Source organism: Moschus berezovskii, chromosome 11 (genome assembly GCF_049115385.1).
Source record: "Moschus berezovskii isolate FMDL1 chromosome 11, NW_MosBer_1.0, whole genome shotgun sequence".
NCBI classification, from domain to species: Eukaryota; Metazoa; Chordata; class Mammalia; order Artiodactyla; family Moschidae; genus Moschus; species Moschus berezovskii.
Window position 1 is genome coordinate 101,284,477 of NC_142470.1, and position 22,330 is coordinate 101,306,806.

General features: G+C 46.9%; 1 protein-coding gene across 3 annotated transcripts; it reads left to right on the forward strand.

Moving 5' to 3' along the window:
- Nucleotides 1-7,372: 7,372 nt before the first annotated feature.
- Nucleotides 7,373-19,841, forward strand: SLC67A2 (solute carrier family 67 member 2). Of its 3 annotated transcripts, XM_088841595.1 has the most exons (7): nt 7,373-7,565; nt 8,585-8,672; nt 9,799-9,842; nt 13,254-13,383; nt 15,084-15,293; nt 15,375-15,467; nt 16,882-19,841. In XM_088841595.1, exons 1-7 carry the CDS (start codon nt 7,392-7,394, stop codon nt 17,670-17,672), a joined length of 1,530 nt encoding a protein of 509 aa, XP_088697721.1. In that variant the 5' UTR covers nt 7,373-7,391; the 3' UTR covers nt 17,673-19,841. The 3 variants fall into 3 exon arrangements, with proteins under 3 accessions (XP_088697721.1, XP_055256308.2, XP_055256309.2); XM_055400333.2 differs by lacking the exon at nt 15,375-15,467; XM_055400334.2 differs by lacking the exon at nt 15,375-15,467 and having other exon boundaries at nt 7,373-7,553.
- Nucleotides 19,842-22,330: the final 2,489 nt, after the last annotated feature.

The following is a 22,330-nucleotide window of genomic DNA, read 5'->3' on the forward strand; positions in this document are numbered from 1 at the left end:
TGGGAAGATCCCCTGGAGGAGGGCATGGCAACGCACTCCAGTGTTCTGACCTGGAGAATCCCTTGGACAGAGGAGACCGGCAGGCTGGTCTATGGGGTGCAAAGAGTCGGACATGACTGAGCGACTGAGCACAGTCCAGAGAAGAAAAAGACACAGATGGAACAGAGCAGACACTTCAGATAATATACAAATATGAAGACAACAGAGTGACATCTTTCAAGGACTGAATGAATAAAAAACCATTTCATCTCATATTCTACATCCTTTAAAAGTGAAGGGAAAATCAAGACGAGCCACAGTATAAAAACAGGGGGAATTCACTGCCAGCACAGAAGATAAGAAATGTTAAAGGCTTCAGGAAGAAGGAGTGCGATACAGATCAGAGAGCTGGTTCTAAACGAAGAAAACAAAATTGCTCTAACTCTAGTTTCCTACAGTGCAAGCATTTATTACTGATTTAGATCTTTCTTGTTTCTGACACATGCATTCAAAGCTGTAAATTTCCCTCTAAGTACACGTTTGTTGCATCTGACAATTTTGACAAGTTGTATTTTCATTTTCATTTAGTTGAAAATGTTCTTTATCTTGAGACTTCACCCTTGACCATGTGTTATTTAGAACTGTGCTGTTCATCTCAAGATATTTCTGAGTGTTCCAGCTACTTTCCGTTATCGAGTTTTAGTTTAATTCCATTGGGGGTATAGCGTATACTTTGTATTGTTTCTCTTGAGACCGTTAATGCCTATTTTATGGCCCAGACTGCGGTCAATGTGATCTTGATATGAACGGGTATCCTGCTGATCCAGCTGAATTCTAGATCCAGTGGAATGCTGATGCTGTTCTTTGGTTTTCTGTATTTGTGAATATGATATGTCTTATGAGGGGGGTTTGGTATTTATCCTGCTTGCTGTTCTGGTTTCATGTGCCTGTGTGTACAGTTGCCTGTCATTAACTTTGGAAAGTGTGAGGCTATTTTTACTTTAAATAATTGTTCTCTCTCCCTTCTCCTGGATATGATCTCAGGTGGCCTAGACCTACAATAGCTTGGAGTGGGGCTTGGGTTCCCAGCCAGAGATTGAGGTTGTGTCGGGGCAGTGAAAGCATCAGATTCTAGTCACTAGACCAGCAGTCGGTGCCAAGGTCTCTGGAGCTTCAGCTTTGCAGAAAATAATTTCCATAAAGATGGAAATTAGTGAAGCAAGTAGAGTATTTATTAGGAGGAAACTGAGAACGATTCATGTGGACAGAGGGACAGTCCCTGAGCTATGCCCTCATGGTAGTTTGAATTGATTTTATGGGGCATTTCTTCCAGTTTCCTTTGGCCAATCATTCTGATTTGCATGGTTCACAGTCCATATGTGCTTCCCTGGTAGCTCAGTTGGAAAGAATCTGTCTACAATGTAGGAGACCCAGCTTTGATCCCTGGGTGTGGAAGATCCTCTAGAGAAGGAAATGGCAACCCACTCCGGTATTCTTGCCTAGAAAAGCCCATGGACGGAGAAGCGCGGCAGGCTACAGTCCATGGGGTCACCAAGAGTCGGACACGAATTAGCGACTAAAGAACCACCACAGTCCATATTTGGTATATCTTAGAATCCTTCCATGTGTGCACACACGTCTCTCACCCAAGATGGATCCTACTGAAAAGGCCTATGGGTAGAACATCCCTTGACATGACTCCCCTTTGGCCTCCAAGAAGCCTTTTCTGTGCGTGTATGGTCGGGAAGGTTTCCTGACTTTGGAAACAAGAAATATGCCATCTGTGCAGGGTTCAGCCTCCTCCCTTAATTGCCCTGCTATTCTTGTCTTAGAGTTTCGGTCAATAGAGAATGAATCTCAAGTTGTTTTACCCTGGGTTGGGGGGCGGGGTCCATCTGCCTCCTGCCTTAGTATTCCAATTTTGTATATATGTTCTGAAATTGACTGACAGTTCTTCAACATTCTGATTATTTTTTTTCTTTTTTGTCTTTGCTTTGCAGTATGGGAATCTTCTATTGACTTATTTTCAATCTCCATGATTTTTTCCTTGGCTGAGTCCAGTCCACTGATGAGCCCATCAAAAACAATCTTAATTTCTATCACAATGGTCTTGCTTTCTATCATTTCCTTCTGACTCATTCTCAGATATTTTGTATCTGCTTATATTACCCATCTGTCCTTACATCTTGTCTACTTTCCATGAGAGTTCTTAACAGTAATCATAGTTATTTTGAATTCCCTGTTTGATAATTACAAGATTTTTGTCATATCAGAGTCTGGTTCTGATGCCTGCTTTGTCTCTTAAAACTATTTTCCTTCTAATAAAATTACAATTGTTTTCCTGAAAGTTGAACGTATGTATTAGGTACTAAAAACTCAAATACTTGGGCTTTCAGCATAAGGCTTTATGTGAATATACGTTGGAGCTACGTGTTTAATATTTTCCTAACTGTAGGTGCCAGAGACTTCAGTTTCCTCTTGTTCTCTTTTTCTTCCCTTCCCTGTTGCCTTTGAACTTCCCTAGAAACTTGTTTTAATAGGGTCTCTGGCTTACATCTTTCTCAGCTGTAGTTTACTGTTACTATAGCAAAGCCCTGTTTATATTTTCATAAGGTGGGGGGACTTTCATAACCTTATGATTAAATCTCTGTGTTTAATGAGCTTGAGTCCTTGGATGGTGACTTCCAGAAGCATTTCTTAGCTTTCTCCCTACTTCCCATTACGTGAGACCAAAAGACAGGCAAGGTGCTGGAGCAGTCTAATTATCCTTTTCCCAGGTGCCTGGTGGCTCACACAGTAAAGGATTGGCCTGCAATGCAGGAGACCCAGATTCAATCCCTGGAGGAGGGCATGGCAATCCACTCCAGTATTCCTACCTGGAGAATCCCATGGTCAGAGGAGCCTGCAGGGCCACAGTCCATGGGGTCGCAAAGAGACATGACTGAGCACACACGACTCTGGACTTAAAAAGTTACTGGTTTACACTTTGTCATCTTTTTTTTTTCTTCTTATTTTTAAGTGTGGGAGCTGCAACTGCCAAGCTCTTTATACACTGGAACTGAAACCAGAGTTCTCTAAAATCTTTATATGAATGGAATTATACAGCATATCCTCTTCATTTAGCTTCCTCAGACAGCATAACTATTTTGAGATTCATCCATGATGTAGCAAGAATTCATAGTTCATTTTTATTGCTAAGTAGTAATACCACAAATTGTTCACTAATTCACTTGACAAATATTTGGATTGTGTTCAGTCTAGAGCTATTGCAAATAAAGCTTGTTTCAATAGTTGTGTACAAAATCTTGTTTGACTATATGCTCCTTTATCTCTTGGGTAAATATCTCATATGCTGGGTCATATGGTAGGTGTATATTTAACTTTTTAAGGTATTTTCAATCTCTTTTCCAAATTGGTTGTGGCATCACACATTCCCATTATTGTTCCATATCCCACCAACTCTTGGGATATTCTTTTCATCTGTAGATACTCAAATGACGAACCGCTGTATCCCAACGCAGCATACTATAAATGAGAATGCTTATCTTAATAATATTCAGTCTTCCAGTTCATGATCACGGTATACATCTCTCCATTTAGTTATGTACTTTTTCATATCTCTCAGCATTGTTTTGTCGTTTCAGTGTACAGGTTTTTGTTAAGCCTTTAATTTAATCTTATCCCATTTAAAACTTAAGTTAGCTTACTACAGTTTCACAGATGCCAGCAGGAGACATGAGACGCCTGCGTCAGAAACAAAAGACTTTATTACTCACAACACGAGAAGCAGCATAAACACTGGCATGTTTGTGTCTGTTTCTCTTGCCTCCACATCCCATGAAGGTGATGTCCATATTGATGCTGCACATCTAGTGGATTTTCAAGGGAGAACTCTGGGCTTACAGTATCTATCATTTTTATAATCTGTAAGTAAGCTTTACCTTTAACCAGTGGGGATATGCAACATCTTCCAAAGCTATGGCATAAACAGAAATGGTTACAGGTTTACCATCTTGGCACACCCCTAAGAAGTACAGGCATCAGCAGGTCCAAAGAAAGAGGAATGTCTCTTTGCACATTTGTTGGTCAAATGCATCCCCGTTTTACATTTCATGTTTTCAAAATTATTTTTAAACTCCAATTTCTAATTGCTTGTTGCAGCATTTGTTACTGTTGTTTAGTTGCTAAGTCATATCTGCCTCTGCACCCACCAGGCACCTCTGTCCCTGGCAATTCCCAGACAAGAACACCGGAGTGGGTTGCCATTGCATTCTCCTTTGTGGCATATGGGAACAAAATTATAATTTGTATATTGATCTTGTATTCTGCAACCTCATTAACCTTACTTTATGAGTTCTGCTGCTGCTGCTAAGTCACTTCAGTCGTGTCCGACTCTGTGTGACCCCACAGACGGAAGCCCACCAGGCTCCCCCATCCCTGGGATTCTCCAGGCAAGAACACTGGAGTGGGCTGCCATTTCCTTCTCCATGAGTTCTAGTAAATTATTTTTGTAGCTTCCTTATTGTTTTCTACATAGATGATCATGTGTTTTATGAACACAGTTTTCTATCTTCCTACCAAATACAGACTGTGGATGCTGACTGCAGTCATGAAATTAAAAGACGCACTCCTTGGAAGGAAAGTTATGACCAACCTAGATAGTATATTAAAAAGTAGAGACATTACTTTGCCAACAAACGTCCATCTAGTCAAGGGTTTGGTTTTTCCAGTGGTCATGTATGGATGTGAGAGTTGGACTGTGAAGAAAGCTGATCACCGCAGAATTGATACTTTTGAACTGTGGTGCTGGACAAGACTCTTGAGAGTCCCGTGGACTGCAAGGAGATCCAACCAGTCCATTCTAGAGGAGATCAATCCTGGGTGTTCATTGGAAGGACTGATGCTGAAGCTGAAACTCCAATACTTTGGCCACCTCATGCGACAAGTTGACTCACTGGAAAAGACTCATGCTGGGAGGGACTGGGGGCATGAGGAGAAGGGGACAACAGAGAATGAGATGGCTGGATGGCATCACTGACTCGATGGACATGAGTTTGAGTGAACTCCGGCAGTTGGTGATGGACAGGGAGGCCTGGCGTGCTATTATTCATGGGGTCGCAAAGAGTCGGTCACGACTGAGCGACTGAACTGAACTGAACGAAATACAGATGTGTTTTATATCTTGTAGCCAAAGAACAAGATTCAGCTGGGAAACTGATGAAAATCACTGGGAGGCTACCAGAGTGGTGCCTGTGGAAATGGCCAGGAAATTACTTGCTGGGGCACCTGGGAGGTTCTCCTGGAAACCAGCTGGGATGCCCAGGGAATGTGCTGCGTGTCACTGAACCTTGCTAGGGTCTAGGGACCACTAGATGTCTAACAAGTCAGCCACACGCTGCAGGAACAAGAAGACAGAAAAGCACTTTAGTGTGTTAGAGAAGCTCCTTCCCCATGCAGTGTCCCTCAGCATCATCTACAGACAGAGTTTCACACCGTGCCAGCTAGCAAAGGAGATGCGTCTACAGAGTCCAGCGCCAGGATCACACAACAGAGCAATGATGCATGTATTTGGAGCTGATACCAATAAACTGATCACCAGCATAGTCCGTTCTTTGGCTACTTGGCTTCCAAATGCATCCTTCTGCTCACATTTCAATTTTTGTAAAACAACTCCACGAAGGGAAAACACCGCAACAGTCACTGTACCCATTCTGCTCTATACATTACTCCTCAAACGCAGTCTTGCTGAATTTTCTGTAACCTAAAGACTAGAAGGAAATGGCAACCCACTCCAGTACTCTTGCCTGGAGAATCCCACAGATGGAGGAGACTGGTAGACTACAGTCCATGGGGTCACAAAGAGTCGGACACGACTGAGTGACTTACTTTTTAAAGACTAAATTAAGCTAAACTTACTAAAATTATTACTTAATTTTAAAACTTACAAAATTAAACTTTAAGGGTTTGTATGTAAAATTATACTTGGAAGAAGAAAACAGAAGTAAATAGTGAGCATGTGCCAACACCCACATGTATAACAGAAAATACGCAAAAGTTCAACAGTCCTCACCCTGGAAGTGGCCCCAGAGTCATCACAGCTGGTATCTGTGGCTTCTGTCTTTATTTTACCACCTATTTCTTTTTTTTTTTTTTTAAGGCTAAGGTTCTTTATCTAAAAGAGAAAAGTTTTCTAGAGATTTATTTCTGAAATAGTAACGTTAATGACCTAATTCAAACTGAGGACAGCATGATAATTAACATACAAACTCTTCATGTCTTTAAAAGAAGTCTGCAACGAAGTGTCCTTTAATCACCTTATTGCTGAAAACACCTATTACGGAAATAACAAGAGACATTGATTTCATAAATGAGATTCTTCTGTTTGGGGGTTTTTGTTTTGTGTGTGTGTGTGTGTTTGGGGTTTTTTGTTGTGTGTGTGTGTGTGTGTGTGTATGTGTGTTGGCTTCATTGCTTTTTTCGGCCTATTTCTTCTTTCCCTTGCCCTCAGCCTAAACATCAGCTGATCAGGGGTCTTTACCTCACGCAGGATGAAAATCTTTCTTCAGGAGTCCAGGAACTGATTCTTCCACAGTTCTACCTTCTTTTGTCTCCTTGTTTTTGGAACGTTCCACGCTGAGCCCTTCCTCACACCACTGGACAATGATCACCCAACTTGCCCTCAGTACTCCGGCTCCATCACTTCAGCCGGGAGAAGGTCCCCTTGGGCTTCTGATAGTTTGGTGGCTTCGGGAGGCCCAACCATGCAGGTGATGGTCTCACGGCCCAACACAGCAGAACCTCTGCCCCACCCCTCGTGGAAGGTCAGCCCTCCAGGATCCTCCAAACCAGGAGGCTCCAAGTTGCCAAGACAGACGGCAGCGAATGTGCTACCAGTGAGCCGCCCTCGCAGGTCCCAGAAAGAGCGCTGGGGCGGTGTTTGTATTAATACATAGACTCCTCACCCCTCCAGGAGGCTGGTCCACACTGGGTCCTCCTGAGTTTCAAGTGGGCAAAACGAAGCTGGGAGGGGCCCAAGGTTCTTTCTCCAGGTGAGTCGCTGACAGCGAGGCACGCCCAGTCTGTTTCTTCCCGCCGAAGCCGGCGATCCCCTCGGACACCCCGTCACTTCTGAGCCAAAAGCTCATCATCGCAATTCCCAGGCAATGGCAAGGGGAAGCGGGCGCTTTATCCCCAGGGTGCGCAGAGCATCACCACCACCGTCACAAAACCGGCGCGTCCTGCACACACGCCCGCTCTCTGGGCGGGGCGCGAACCCGCGGGGCCCCCGCCGGGAGCCCGCCTCGCTGCGCCTGCGTCCGAAGCACCGCCCCCGAGAGAAGGCGCGCCGCTCTGCGCAGGCGCGGCCGCTGGCTTCCGCCGGGGGCGGGGCCCCGCGAGCAGCCCCCGCGCGCATGCGCATGGAGCCGGGCGCCCAGAGCTGCGGCATGGCCCCGGACCGGGGTCTGTCTTCAGCGCCACAGGGACCGCGGCAGGAGCCCGGGACAGGGACCCAGGAGGGGGCTCCCGGCACCGGTGCCGTTCGAGCCCGCCGCTTCCTGCTCTGCCTCTACCTGGTAGGCTTCCTGGTGAGTGACTGCGGGGCCAACGGGCTGCGTCCGCGACCTGGAACCCGACCAAGGTGCTTTCCCTTGCATATCCTGAGTGGCCGCCAGGCTCTTCGAGGGATGGAAACCTGCGATCCGCCTGCTGACGCCCTATCTCTCAGGTCCCTTCTTGCCCCACACCCCCGCTCCACGCTGCACCTGGCCACAGATGAGGCTTGCCCCTCTCGCCCAGGCGGAGCCCAGTTCGCCCCCACCCTCGCCCCAGCCCACCGAAGACTCTCCAGCACCAGGCTCAGGTGTTTCTCGGTGATCGAGCCACTCACAAGGGTGACCCCGGGTGGTAGATGCTGTGACAGGTTCGTCGCCCAGCAGTGCGGTGGCTACAGGTGTGGTAGGAGCACACAGGCCCTTTATACTGGGCCATGTAGGAAAGTCGCTGTTGATAACCCGACTTGGGCAGAATTTGGTACATTTTCAGAGCTTTCCAGGTGGCGCTAGTGGTGAACAATCCTCCTGCCTGTGCAGGATACACCAGAGATGCGCCTTGGATTCCTGAAAGACTAGAGTTTGATCCCTGGGTGGGGAAGATCCCTTGGAGAAGGAAATGGCAGCCCATTCCAGCGTTTTTGTCTGAAAAATTCCATGGGACAAAGGACGTTGTAGTGTTATGCTCCATGGGGTCGCAAGGAGTCAGATACAACTGTGCTAAGAAGCATGCATTAAAACAGACTGTTGAACACCTTGCACTGAGGTTGGGGGAGGAGAATGTCTTCCTGGCTCAGTAGAGCTCAGCACCCTAACCTTAGTCAGGCACCAGGCTTGAGAGTCATGGCAATGGTTGTAACACGCTGTATATGGATTTCTCCATACCTTTAACCAGATGAGTGTCTCTTACTGTAGAATGCAATTATGAGTTCTTGTTTGCTCAAAAATTTAGATATTGTCCTCAAAAAAAAAAATCAGTTTATAATCACGATTCCACTTTAAAACTGCCCAGGCCTCTGTTTCCAGTTTGCATTAAGCAGCAATTTGTTGTTTAGGATTTGTTTGGTGTGAGCATGGTCGTCCCTTTACTGAGTGTTCATGTCAAGTCTCTTGGAGCAAGTCCAACGGTTGCTGGGATAGTAGGTGAGTAGGTTAATCCTGCACCTTTTCAGTGCACTGAATTTTAAGCCCCCTGAACTGAGTACCTGGAAACAAATCAGTCTTTTAGCTAAGTAATATCCAAAGGTAAAATGAAGAGGATATAAGATGAATTTTCAGAATATTTCAGAGTCTGACCATGGAGCAAATGTGATTCATCTTTTCCTGGACTACGTATATTCAGAGAGGTTTCCCAGTACAGTTCATCCCCACGCCCTGCCACACCAATGCTGTCACAGGTAACTTACTGAGTCTCTCCAAGGGTTCTGGTCACGCCTGTTAATAAGGGTTAGGTATTGATGCCTGCCTGCAGGGACCTGTAACCTATTGGAAGACCAGAGAGACATGATCTACAGGAATCACACCACGAGGAACAGATTGCTTACAGGCTTCCTTCACCACCACCAGAACACCTTAGAGGGCTTCTCTCTCTGTGCAGCATAGAATCTCCATTCAGAAGTTGTGGATTTACCCAGGGAACAGTGGGGGTAGGATTCTGCTAATTAATGAGAAATTGATAAAAACTCACAGCCTTTGATCATTCACAAACCAGAAGAGCAGATGTGTTGGGGGAGTTTTGTACATAATATTTGGAAACTCCTGAGCCATGCTATGGCTTGCATTTCCCTGGAAAAGTTTGTTTTACTGGCCCACCTAGCAGAGGGAAGGGGTCTTTGAAGAGCAGAAGGAAAGTATTCTGTGATAGGATGGAGCTGAAAGCGCTCCATAACACTTTGTAAGTTCTTTACAAAGCAAGCATTTTATAAAACTGAAGTGTTAGAGACATAGGAGGTAATGTTAACATTTTAAGACTTGGTCGAGACTTTGTAGGATTCAGATTTCTCCTCCTGTGTGTATGCCTCACGCAGGGTAAGAAGCACTGTCTCAAGATCCCTAAGGATGACCTCGGCCTTCAGTGTCTTTTCTGCTTTCCCTCAGTTTTACTCTGAAGACCTGTACTAAACATTGTATGACCTGACTCGTCCATCTGGAAAAAGCATGGGGTCATTTCCTTTTTAAAATGGTCTTTTTCTCCTAATGTTTTCTATTAATTTTATCCTCCTTCTTGACAAATCTAGCTTATTTTGCAGATGTCACTTGTGTTTTGCAGGCTCCTCCTATGGCATTTTGCAACTCTTTTCCAGCACCTTAGTGGTAAGTCCTCTTCCATCTGGCAGCACATCTCAGAAGCCTCCATGCCTCTGAGGGCCATCCATCATGGCTGGAGAAAAATCAGGGCTTGAGGTTTACCCGAAAGGAAGTGTGTGGATGGCGGGCACCTAAGTGTCCGTAGACCTGGAAAGATGCGTTGGTCATCTCTCTCCCTTAGTCAGCCTCTGAGAAGACATAGGCCTGAAGGGGTTGGACAGCTGGCTCTAAAAGGACCTGGTTGAGTCAGAGTGAGCTCCTGCTTTTTAAATCATAACATGTTCTTCCCATGATTCCTTTTTACTAGAAGAGGATGCAGACAGATGTTATGACCACTTTTGTTTGTTTCAAGTAATTGACAGTCATCAAATCCATTCAAATCCTAGGATTCTCTGTGAAGTTGTGCCTTTTGAATGACATGGCTTATCAGTTATAAAACTTCAGTGTATAGAAAGAGGAGCCACTGGCAGTGATGGGTTGGACATTGACCACAGAAAGTAGAAAGACCCAGAGCTGATCTCGCCAGCCCCACCCACTTCTTCTTTTATTATTGGCCATGCTGTTTGGGCATGTGGGATCCTAGTTTCCCAACCAGAGATCAAACTGGTGCCCCCTATGTTGGAAGCTCGGAGTCTTAACCACTGGACCTCAAAGGCAGTCCTCACCACTCCCACTTCTGACTGTGCAGTGGTTTGAAATTCAGAATCCTTCACTGATTCTGTGTGCCTTCTATCTAACACAGGTTCTGGGGCCTCGGCCTCCGGAGGCTCATGCAGTTCAAAGAGAAAAGTCAGTTTGGTTCCAGGGACTGATCAGCTGTGACCTTGGTCTAAATAACTGGTCTCACCTCGAGTGAGCACCAGGGACGTATAGCACTGTGCTTCCCAAGAGTGGCTCATGTGTGAAATATATTTTAACCTCAAAGAGCAATCTGGTGAGATTCCATTACAAATTGTCAGATAACTGAACAGCTACTTGCTGATGTATCTTTGTTTCAGTGTTTCATGCTTTAAATTAGCATAGCAGTAATAGTCATATTCTCATTTAATCATTAAAATGACCCAGGAAAGTAGTTAGTAGTCTGCCTTTTATGGAGGAGGAGATTAAAACTTAGAAAGTATAAGTAATTTGACAAGGTCACCTAATCTAAATATCTGAACTCTTAAGTGCCATCTGCCATCTCTCCATGCCATCTGCCACTGCCTTAATGATCTAAAAAAGTAAATAGATAGCCAGTATCAAACTGTATAGGAAACTAATGCATTTCCTTTAGGGCAGCATGTCATATTTCATATTCTTTCTCATGCTAGAACAGTCTGGGATACATCTTAGTAAATATTTTTTCTGTTGTCTTTGGGAACTCCATACCAAAATACTTTAAATGTATGTATATATTGGCTTCCCAGGTGGTTCACTGGTAAAGAATTCACCTGCCAATGCAGGAGACGCAGTTTTGATCCCTGGGTGGGGAAGATCCTTTGGAGGAGGACATGGCAACCCACTCCAGTATCCTTACCTGGAGAATCCCATGGACAGAAGAGCCTGGCGGGTTACAGTCCATGGGGTCGCAAAGAAAATCAACACAACTGAGCATTCACACACATGTATATATTAGACCAGTTAAATCGCGTGTATTTTAAAACTCAAGAGCCTTTCTCCTACTGGACTCTGACCTCCCTGAGAATACAGACCAGGCTTGATTTGTTTATATATGCTTATCAGCAGCCTTTATCAGAGAACCTGGAACGCAGCAGTGCTTTATGAGTTTTTATTGCCAGGCACGGCCCAACCCTGTTTTTCAAACTGATCCTTTGCTTTATGACAGTAGTGCTTACAAAGCACATTTCGTAGATCTCAGCTGTAATTTAATGAGACCCTTCCTTAGACATCCTTCAGTTAAAGGAATACCTACTTAAAGTGTCCTCTTTAACCACTACTTTTGTAAGTACATATTTTAATTAAAAGTTTTATAAAAACATTTTACTTTTAAAAATAAATATTTTCAAAGAAAAGGTTTGCTAAATCATGTGAGGTTAATATTTCTTTCATGTGTGTATTTTAATAAAAGTGACCAGCATTTATTATCTGTGATACATCAGGCTCTACTCTAGGCACGTTATTACATTTAATCTTCATAATAACCAGTCTCAACCACCAGTCTGGGAGTTGCGGGTTTCTAATGATTCATTTTAACTTAAAGCACGTAGCAAATGTCGATGGGGAAGAGGAATGGCTGAGGCAGATATGATTACTCTGACTTTATGGTAGGGAAACCGACCTCAGAGATACGCCTGTGTAATTACATTGACTGATGCCCGGACCGTGTGTGGAATGGCGAGAGTTCAGAGCTGAACCCTGACAGCCTGGCCCAGGGCGTTATCTGCCAGATTACATCATGCCCTATGAACTTGGGAGGCCAGTGACTTCTCCCACATTGAAAGAGGGGAGAATTTCTAGAAATCCGTTGAAATGAAAAGTGAGGAAAGATAAAAGCAACTTTGTCACAACATGAAATGATGTTCAAGATATACTGTAAAGTGGAAAAGCATGTTCCAATGCGGAATGTATAGGATGGTCATTTTGTTAAAAACATAGGGGGCTTCCCTGGTGGCTCAGTGGTAAAGAATCCACCAGCCAATGCAGGAGACACAGGTTCAAGCCCTGGTCTGGGAAGACCCCACATGCCGCAGAGCAACTAAGCCCATACACCGCATCTGTGGAGCCTGTGCTCTGGAACCTGTGAGCCACAGACCATGAGCCTTGTGCTGTAGCTACTGAAGGCTATACCCTCGAGCCTGTGCTGTGCAATAGGAGATGATACCACAGCATGCAACCCGTACACCACAGCTGGAGAGTAGCCCCTGCTGTCTGCACCTAGAGAAAAGCCCATGCAGCGACGAAGACCCAGCATGGCCAAAAATATATGTATAAATGTCTTTTAAAAAGTATAAAGGGAAGAAATGATCAAGTCTCAAGGAACCATTTTTTAAAAAATGTAGATTCAGGATTACAAGGTTTTATATTCATTTTGTTTTTCAGTGTTTTATAAATTTCTAAACCGTGAAGATAGTTGCTAAGAAGTTAAGTTGCATAAAGTATTGAGAATAAAGACAGAACGAGGCTTTAGAAATTCTCCTTCACCATCTCCACAGCCATTCTTTGCTATTAGGTCATCATAGCTGCTTCCTTTGGTATCTTAGGCTGATGCAAAAACAAAACTATGTTGTATTTTCCCATTCCACATGGGAAAGACCGGAGAACATAATTTATGTGGCAAGGGGCGTAACAGAATTGATCAATGGATCTTAAACCCGGTTCCCCCATGATTTCCATGGGGTCACATGTTGGGGCGTTTCTGGGGCGGCCAGGTTGTTTTACAAGGAGTCAGAGGCTTTCCCCTGTCCCCTGCTTCCTCAGGGCTGCTGGAGTGACGTTGTCGGAAGACGGTCTTCCTTACTGGTGTGCATCCTGTGCAGCGCCCTGGGTTACCTTCTGCTCGGAGCATCTACCAACGTGTTCCTGTTCACCCTGGCTAGAATCCCTGCGGGTGAGTTCTCGCCCGGTGGCTGGGTGTCCATCCAGAAACAGTTTATGCATGTGCATCGAGAGAGCCTGTCCCTGCCTGGCAGCGCCTCTTTGATCAGACTTTATTTTTTAACATTTATTTACTTCTAGCTGCACGGCGTGCTTTTTCTCTGCACGGGCTCCCTCTAGTCGCAGAGAGTGGGGGCTGTTCTCTGGCTGGGATGTGCTGGTTTCTCATCTCAATGGCTTCTCTTGTGGCAGAGCATAGACGCTAGAGTGCGTGGGCTTTAGTAGTTGTGGCTCTAGGACTTAATTGCCCTGCAGCATGTGGGGTCTTCCCAGACCAGTGATCGAACCCATCTCTCTTGCACTGCAAGGCGGATTCTTAACCACTGGACCGTCAGGGAAGTCCCTGGTTAGACTTTATGTGCAGAGCCTATCATGATGATAGCAGTTACGACTGTTAATTCCGGTAGCTGCCTTCGATCAAGCACTCGGCACCGCCGGGCTCTTCTGACTGCTCCAGGATTACAGACCTTGCACTCACAGAGCCTGGAGCCCTCCTCGCCCCTCAGCATGAACACCCATGCCCCAGTCATAGGACCTGACTGCTGCGGTCCACCTCTCTCTGCATCCGGTCAGTAGGAATTCCCGATATGTCTTTGGCCAGCACCACAGTTGCTGTTCTCTCCCTCGGCGAGCTTATAGTTTTGAAATTTGGCTTCGTGACCTCAAATTGAGACAGCAGCGGCAGTCAGACCCGCCATATGTTGGTCAAGACAGTGGACGGCCTGTGGCTTTCGCATCCGTCCATGTGTGAGCGCGTGTGGGTGTTCAGCAGATGGTGACATACACACATCCGTTGTATCAGCACAAGCTTGAGGGATGTAAAGTTGCTGCATCCTTTGACATCTCCCATTAAGGGAGGTCGCAGCGTTCAGCTTGTCAGCAGAGGCCCAGGCTGCTGTGGTGGAAGGCTGGCGCTGGTTAGGTGGCCGTGTCGGTGTCTTTGCACTTGCAGCCGCTCTTGGTCTCTCACGCCCCTGCTGCTTCTCTTCATAGCACTTCTCACCCTCCCGCGTCTGTGTGTGTAAAATGATATGCAGGCTCTGAGAACAAGGATGGGCGTCTGTTTTATTTCGGGTTTTTGCCCTCTGTTCCTTCCGTTATCCTTTGCAGAAGGCATGTGGGGATTGTTTATTTACAGAGCAAATGAAGAGCGGTCAGTCTTTGCATAGAAACCACCATGAACTGCACTTGGACCGCAGACATGGCTGGAGACCCTGGAATGTCCTGGTGGGAAGTGGACAAGCTGAGGGCTCCGGGGGTTTGGTTCAGATGAAGGTGATCCGCTCGGGTCTGGGGCCAGGCCAGGACTCCAGCTGCAGTGGGATGGGACCTGCACGCCTTACAACAGAGGTCCCCAACCTTTCTGACGTCAGGGACAGGTTTCATGGAAGATAGCTTTTCCATTAGGGGGACAAGATGATTTTGGGTGATTTAAACACATCACATTTCTAATGCACTTTATTTCTATTGTTATTACATCAGCTACACCTCAGACCATTAGGCATTAGATGCTGGAGGGTGGAGACTGCTGCCTTAGAGGGGCACGGAAAACTGAGATCAGAACTCCCATCAGGGATGAAGATGAAGCTCAGGATCCCAAGTGAGATGCTTTAGGTTGGAAAATGCACAGACGCGTTTCTTGTCACCTCGCAGGTATCTTTAAGCACACACTCTCCATCTCAAGGGCCCTGCTCGCTGATCTGGTCACAGAGGAGGAACGGCCGGTGGTGCTGGGACAGTTCAACACGGCGTCCAGCATGGGCTTCATCTTGGGCCCAGTGGTCGGCGGGTATCTGGCTGAGCTGGATGGCGGGTTTTATCTCACGGCTTTTGTCTGCTCTTCTGTCTTCGTCCTCAACGCTGGTAAGCTGACATGAATCATGAGGAGGTGGTTTGCTTGATGTGTTTATCCCAGCCAGTCTTATCCACTTTTTCTCATTACAGTGTTTTCCTTAGAATGTATTGTGTTCGTGCTCAGTCGTATCCAACTCTTTGCAACTCCATGGACCAGGCTCCTCTGTCCATGGAATTTCCCAGGCAAGAATATTGAGTGGGTTGCCATTTCCTTCTCCAGGGGATCTTCCTGACCCAGGAATCGAACCCACATCTCCTGTGTCTCCTGCATTGTAGGTGGATTCTTTACCTAGTAAGCCATTAGGGAAGCCCTTTCTTAGGATAGACAGACTCATTATTCACAGAGGACAGTCAGGTCACATCGGCCCTGCTGGGGGCCGCGCAGTGACTCCCGTCGTGTGTGTGCCTGTGGGTCTGTCTGTCTGTCTCATGCCCACTTGGTGTGGGCCGGCCGCCCTCTGCCTCCCCACAAATGTCAGCTTCTCCTCGCAGGAGGACTCTAATCCAATCTTTCCTCCACCTACAGTATTCTTTTCACGTATCTATACTGACTGTTTCTTGGCTGATTATTCAATTTTCAGATGTTTGCTTCCCTCGACTGGCTGTCCCTGATCCTTGTCTAAAATAACTCAATTTTTTGGTAGCACTTCTGAAATCAGCAGTTTATTTTCTTATGTTCTGTTCCCCCACCACGTACACAGTTAGAAAATAAAGTCCACAAGGATAGGGGCATTCAGTCAACATTAGTTGCTGTGATTGTGATCGTTTTATCATCACTTGAATTATACTCTTCCTCTTGGTTCATCAACAACAGTCCCTTTGCACTTGTATCACGATTCTGTGAAACGTCCGAGGCCCTCTGTCAAGGATGAGGACAGGTGAAAAGCCCTCACAGGCCACGTTCTCTGTGGCCTGTTTTCTGCATGGATCAGTTGTCCCTCAGCACCCAGCCCGCTTACACTGTGTTTCGAGGAACCACGGGCATCAGTGTTGTTGGTGAGAACAGCCCCAGGCAGGTCTGAGCAGCCCTGGTCAGTCCACGTGGCGCTGAAGTGATGCAGGGCTGAAAACCACGGGGATGAATTCAGAAAGATGTCCAAGAAGGGTACGTTTGAGTGTGAAAGAAAGGGCCAGTCGCTCAGTCGTGTCCGACTCTCCGCGACCCCACGGACTGCAGCACGCCAGTCCTCCCTGGCCACCACCAACTCCCAGAGCTCACTCAGACTCATGTCCCTCGAGTCGGTGATGCCATCCAGCCATCTCATCCTGTGTCCCTTCTCCTCCTGCCTTCTGTCTTTCTCAGCATCAGGGTCTTTTCCAGTGAGTCAGTTCTTTGCATCAGGTGGCCAAAGTGTTGTGACTTCAGCTTCAGCATCAGTCCTTCAATGAATATTCAGAGCTGATTTCCTTTCTTAAGGTGAATAGCAGAATTCTGATATCAAAATGGAGTCTAAGTAGCTGTGGGAATGGTTAAAAACAGGTTTCACAAATCCACCCAGTAAGTGGACTAATACAGGAAAACAGAGCAGTGGCTCCCCCCGAGGAGGCCCAGCATGGATCCTCTGCGGTTCTAACAGGTCCTGTGCTGTGTTGACAGGTCTCGTTTGGCTGTTTCCATGGAGTGAAGTAAAACTCAGCGGTCCAGAGGATGACTTGCCACGGGGTAGGAACCAGGCGCTTTGGGGAAAGACAGAGTCTGCCGTGCAGAGGGCGGCCAGCCCCCAGGGCACCCCAGTGAGCACGGGCCCAGCCAGACTGCCCTGGGCGGAGGTGCTGGCCACCCTGTGGGGCCTGAGGAGCCTGGTGCTCTCCGCCCTGTGGGTCGTGTTTGCGGTGCGCCTGCTGATGGCCGTGGCCGTCATGCTCTACTACAGTAACTTCGTCCTGGCCCTGGAGGAGCGCTTCGGCATGGGGCCCAGGGCGGCCGGCTATCTCACCAGCTGCAGCAGCGCCCTGGGGGTCCTGGCCGGCTTCACCCTGGGGCCCCTCCTGCGGCTGTACAGCCACCAGTCTTGCCGGCTCCTGCTGCACTCCAGTGTGCTCACTTCTGCGCTGCTGCTGCTCTTCGCCTCGGCACGCAGCCTGGATGTCGCGGTCGCCTGCTCCGTGCTCCTGTCCTTCTCCACCGCCATCGGCAGGACCTGCATCACCGACCTCCAGCTGACCGTGGGCGGGGCGCGGGCCGGCGGCAGCCTCCTGGGCATGGGGCAGTCGGTGACAGCCGTGGGCCGGGTCCTCGCCCCCATCCTCTCGGGCATGGCCCAGGAGGTGAGCCCCTGCGGCCCTCCCGGCCTGGGGGCGGCCTTAGGTTTCGTGGCTGTTATCATCATGTCACGAAACAGACCTCACTCCGGTGGCCAAGGGGGTGATGAGTTAAAAAGTGAGTAGGTGGATTCAGACAGCGGGAAGAGACAAAGCCAGAGGTGCGTGGATGTGGGCAGAGGCCCCGAGATGGGTGCATTGGAAAGGATCAGTGGTGATGAGAAATGACTTCTCTCCAAAAAGAAGCTCTGGTGGTGGGTGTCCCGTCAGGCCTGCGGGACAGGTAGAATCAAAGCGGTACATAGACACGTGGAGATGGGAGCTGAGCTTGACCGGAGGGGAAGGTAGTCGGCGTTCCCCTAAGAGTCTGCTCTTCATCTGTCCAGAGAGCTCGGGGTTTTCAAGGGGAATGGTGGTGGGCTTACAGGGCAGGACACGTGCCAGGAGGGAGAGACCACAGGGATTTCCCTGCTGAACAAAAATAAGGAAACATGAATGTAATGCTGGTCAGCTGGATGTGGGTGTCAGGTGAAGTTCCATAAGCTCCAAGGAGGCTTTTCTGCCACCAAAATGCCGGAGACCGAAGAAGCTGCTGTACTGAAACCAGCCTGTCCCTTCTTCAGGGCCTCACAGTGTTCTACCCGGGGAGCTGGCTCAAAACCAGAGATGCCCATCTGAGTCCGTGGGCCTAGGCAGGGCCCTGGAATCTGGTTTGTTGGGTGAGTCCTGCTTCCAGTTTCTCCTGGAGGTAGAGAAAGGCTCATTCCAAGACCTGCTGGTTTGGATTAAAGTAAAAGTCAGAGACTCGGTTGTTATTAATAGCTAACGCATTTGGATTGTCTGTTAAAATCATGTGATCACACACAGTGGGTTCCCTGTTCCCCAGCTCTCGGCAGTCACACTGTATACTAGGGGAACCCAGTTCTAGGGGCCCTTCCCCTGTGCCCAGTGTCCCCGAGGCCCCCACCCGAGAGTCCTGAGCCTGCCTGTAGCCACATCTCCCGGAGACCAGGCACAATGATCTTATCTGCTCCTGGAAGAGGGGAAAGAACCTGGTGGAGAAACCAAACCACTTAAATGCTTTTCAGATGAACGTCTTCTTCAGGATAAGAGGCTGGCATCAGGCTCTTTCAGGTGCTACAGTGTCTTTGTTGAAAATCATTTCCTCACTTTCATGTTGACATCCCAGCTGGGAACAGAAGCGCTGTGTTGATCTACAGGGAAACGTGGGTTACTCCAGGGGCCCCGAGCAGGGTGAGCACAGATGCCCAGGAGGCTTTGCAAGCACTCACTGACTCTCCAAGGTGACGTCAGTTACAGGCACAAACGGTTTAGGGGCCCTCTCCACACAGTCCCCCAGAGCTCACATTCCTTTCAGTCCTTTTAATCAGTCTGCTAGGGTTGTATTCCAGTCTTCCACCTGATGCGTGTAATTATGAATGATGCTTTAATACACTAATTGTTATAACTTTAATACTTGCTACTTGCAGAGCAGAAAAAAATTGTTCTGCTGCTGCAGACGTTGTATGTTGGGTAAACTCAAATATTTATGATGAAGAATTAACTGCAGGTTTGAAGATTGTCCTTGTTCCTGTTTAGCTATAAGAAAAATGTTAGCTTCTTATTGTGAACTTTTGTACAAGTGCTTTTGAGGAAACCAAAATATGATATAAAATGGCCTCGCTCTGAGTAAGTGTACCAAGTTGTCGCAGAGATTAGACTCAAAGGAACAATGTATAATCAAGGGTTTATGCAATGAAGGAGAATTTCAAAAGAATTTTTCCAAAGATCGTCTTTTCTTCGCTCTCAGAAATAGGTTTCTGAGAAGCTCTTAAATCTAGCCATGTGTTTATTTTTTTAAACTGTAGCACTTTATTCATGAAGTTATAAAAGCCTGTAAGCTTAATGAGGTTTTATAATGAACTGGAGACATAGAAATACTGAGAACCCTAAAAATTGATCTCAGTGTGGAAAGCAGAGACACACTTTTGTTATTCTCTACTACTGCAAATGTTAGTGTTTTGTTCGCGTGATTTTTTCAGATATTTATATTAGATAGTCTAACATGTGGCTACTCGAAGTTTGGGTGGGGACCAGCCACGTCCCGTCCCTGGAGCTCCTCGGACTTGCAGACACTAGCCCACCCCACACCTGCAGGAGTCGTTTGCACAAGACACCCAGCTGCTTTGTTTGCACAGTGAAGTTTGAAAACCACCACCAGCCTGATGGACACTGTTTGTTTATAATATGATCTCAGGGAAATTAAATCTGCTCAAAATTTGTGTGTTTTTTTTTTAATTTTCTTGAGTATCGTCTTTTGCAATGCGTTGGGTCAAGCCACATGAATTTGCAGTTTTTATATGTTAAAAATACCTGCAGTTTACATCTGGTTCAACTTAAATTAACTGTTAGGATGAAATGTCACTTCAGAGGCACTGAATGTGCCCAAGAATGTAAAGGAAATGGCCCCCTGTCCAGCACTGTGTTAGCACAGCTGGTATGTTCTGTGAAACAGCCTGGGGCTTGGGCATCCGAAAGACTTGGCCTTTTCCAAAGAGGAAGGCGCACCTTTGCTCTCACCTGTTCAGAGAGATGAGCAGGGAGGGAGCAGAGTGTGCCTGGCCAGCAGAGACATGTACCCGGCTCCACACCCAGGGATCTATGCCCTCCTGGCTCCTGAGGCCTGCAGGGTTGTGCCTGGAGCAGGGAAGCAGGGGGCTGGCGTGAGGGGCTCGTCTGCCCCTGGCTCCGTGTTCCAGTCGCCTGATGCCCAGAGCCTGCCCTGCACCTCCGGGCAACCCCAGATGCCCAGCACACACCCAGAGCTGAGCAGCATGGGGTTAAGTCGCCAAGGGCTTACCCGCCAGGCTCAGGGTAACCGTGTGCTAACGCGACTGGGAGCCCTAAGCATTCATGCTGGATGGTGTTCCATATTCCAGGAAGCCCCCTCTGGCTGCAGGGAGGAAGACAAGCTGGAGGCAGGGGAAGGAGTAGTCTGGGCTGAGCAGCAGGGGGAGAGTGGGGCGGGAGGCGGGAGGGAGACCAAGGAAAGGAGAGTCCCAGAGGCTTCTGGGAGACCTGGGAGGGGCCGCGGTGCCGCCCAGGTGTCTGGTCTGGCGGAGCTCTGCCAGCTTTGAGAGGCTCCTCCCAAGTGTCCGGTACATTGTGCCCTTCCTGTGTTACCTGGCAGGGAACATTTATGGAACATTCAGAACACTGAGAAGGCGTCTTTTGCTGAGGACACGTGTAAGATATGGAGCAATCTGTCGGGGTGAGTTTTAGGCATCTGCGAAGGAAGAGCTTTTCATTTGAAATCCACAGTAAAAGCCAGCCTGGGCTTCCCAGGTGGTGTAGTGGTAAAGAATCTGCCTGCAGTGCAGGAGCTAAGGGAGATCCAGGTTCAATCCCTGGGTCAGGAAGATCCCCTGGAGGAGGAAACGGCAACCCACTCCAGTATTCTTGCCTGGAGAATCCCATGGACAGAGGAGCCTGGTGGGCTACAGCCCATGGGGTCGCAAAACAGTCAGACATGACTTAATGAGTAAACAACAACATTCTGAAATACATCTTGATAGTAAAAACAACAAGCCCTTGGCTTGTAAACCATATCATATCCAGTATATACATAATCTGAAATTTATTCTATACTGATGGTGAGCCGATTGTTTTCAGGTAGAATTTATTTCTAAATTGATATAAAAATATTACTTGAAAGTCATTTAGTCATGTCCAACTCTTTGCAACCCCATGGACTACACAGTCCATGACATTCTCCAGGTCACAATACTGGAGTGGGTTGCCATTCCCTTCTCCATGGGATCTTCCCAACCCAGGGATCAAACCCAGGTCTTCCACATTGCAGGTGGATTCTTTACCAGGTGAGCTATCAGGGAAGCCCAACTTACTTAAAAACAGTATTTTTACTTTAGATCTGTTTTTCTCAAGTATCTAAACTCACCATTTTATAGATAACTGTGAAAACAAAACTAACAATTTCTGCTGTGTTCTTGATTCAATCCATCATAAGTGTGCTGATTTTTATTTTGAAAGTGGATACTCTCAAATAGTTTTGTGTTGTTCCTCAAGGGGAAAAGATAATTACGAACATTAAAGATTGTTAATTATTACTAATGAATAGTATAAAAGTGGACTGTAAAGACCTTGTTAGAAAAAAGATTTGTATTTTGATTGTTGTTCAGTCGCTTAGTCGTGTCCAACTCTGTGTGACCCTATGGACTGTGGCCTACCAGACTTCTCTGTCCATGGCATTCTCCAGGCAAGAATACTGGAGTGGGTTGCCATTTCCTCCGCCAGGGGATCTTCCCAACCCAGGGATCGAACCCAGGGCTCCTGTCTCATGCGCTTTCAGGCAGATTCTTTACCACTGAGACAGCTGGGAAGCCCATTTATCCATATTTATTCTTGGATGTTCAGAGATTGGAACTCATGCTGCCAGTTATGGCCACAAAGATTAAAAAATTAAAAAATTGCTTTAAAGATGACTTGAAAAAATAATTTAAAAAATAAAGTACCAGCAAGCTACACATTTTGCTCTAAAAGTGGGGAAAACAAAAACAGAAAACCCCTGAACCTGACTTGTTCAGTTTGATGAAAGAAATCAATATTCAGTGTTCAGGCTTCAAGAGATAATATCACAGCAACTTCAACTGGACAAAGAAACCCTTCTAATCACTCTTGAAAGAGTAAAGTCAAGGATGCACAAGGAACTAATAAAATACTACAGTTCTCACGCTTGTTTGTGAAATGCCAGTTATAACATAAAC

Coding starts and splice junctions, on each gene's coding strand:
- SLC67A2 (XM_088841595.1), top strand. CDS start 7,392: ATGCGCATGGAGCCGGGCGCCCAGAGCTGCGGCATGGCCCCGGACCGG. Junction 13,384..15,083: donor CCTGGCTAGAATCCCTGCGG/GTGAGTTCTCGC, acceptor GTCACCTCGCAG/GTATCTTTAAGCACACACTC. Junction 15,294..15,374: donor TGTCTTCGTCCTCAACGCTG/GTAAGCTGACAT, acceptor TTCTCATTACAG/TGTTTTCCTTAGAATGTATT.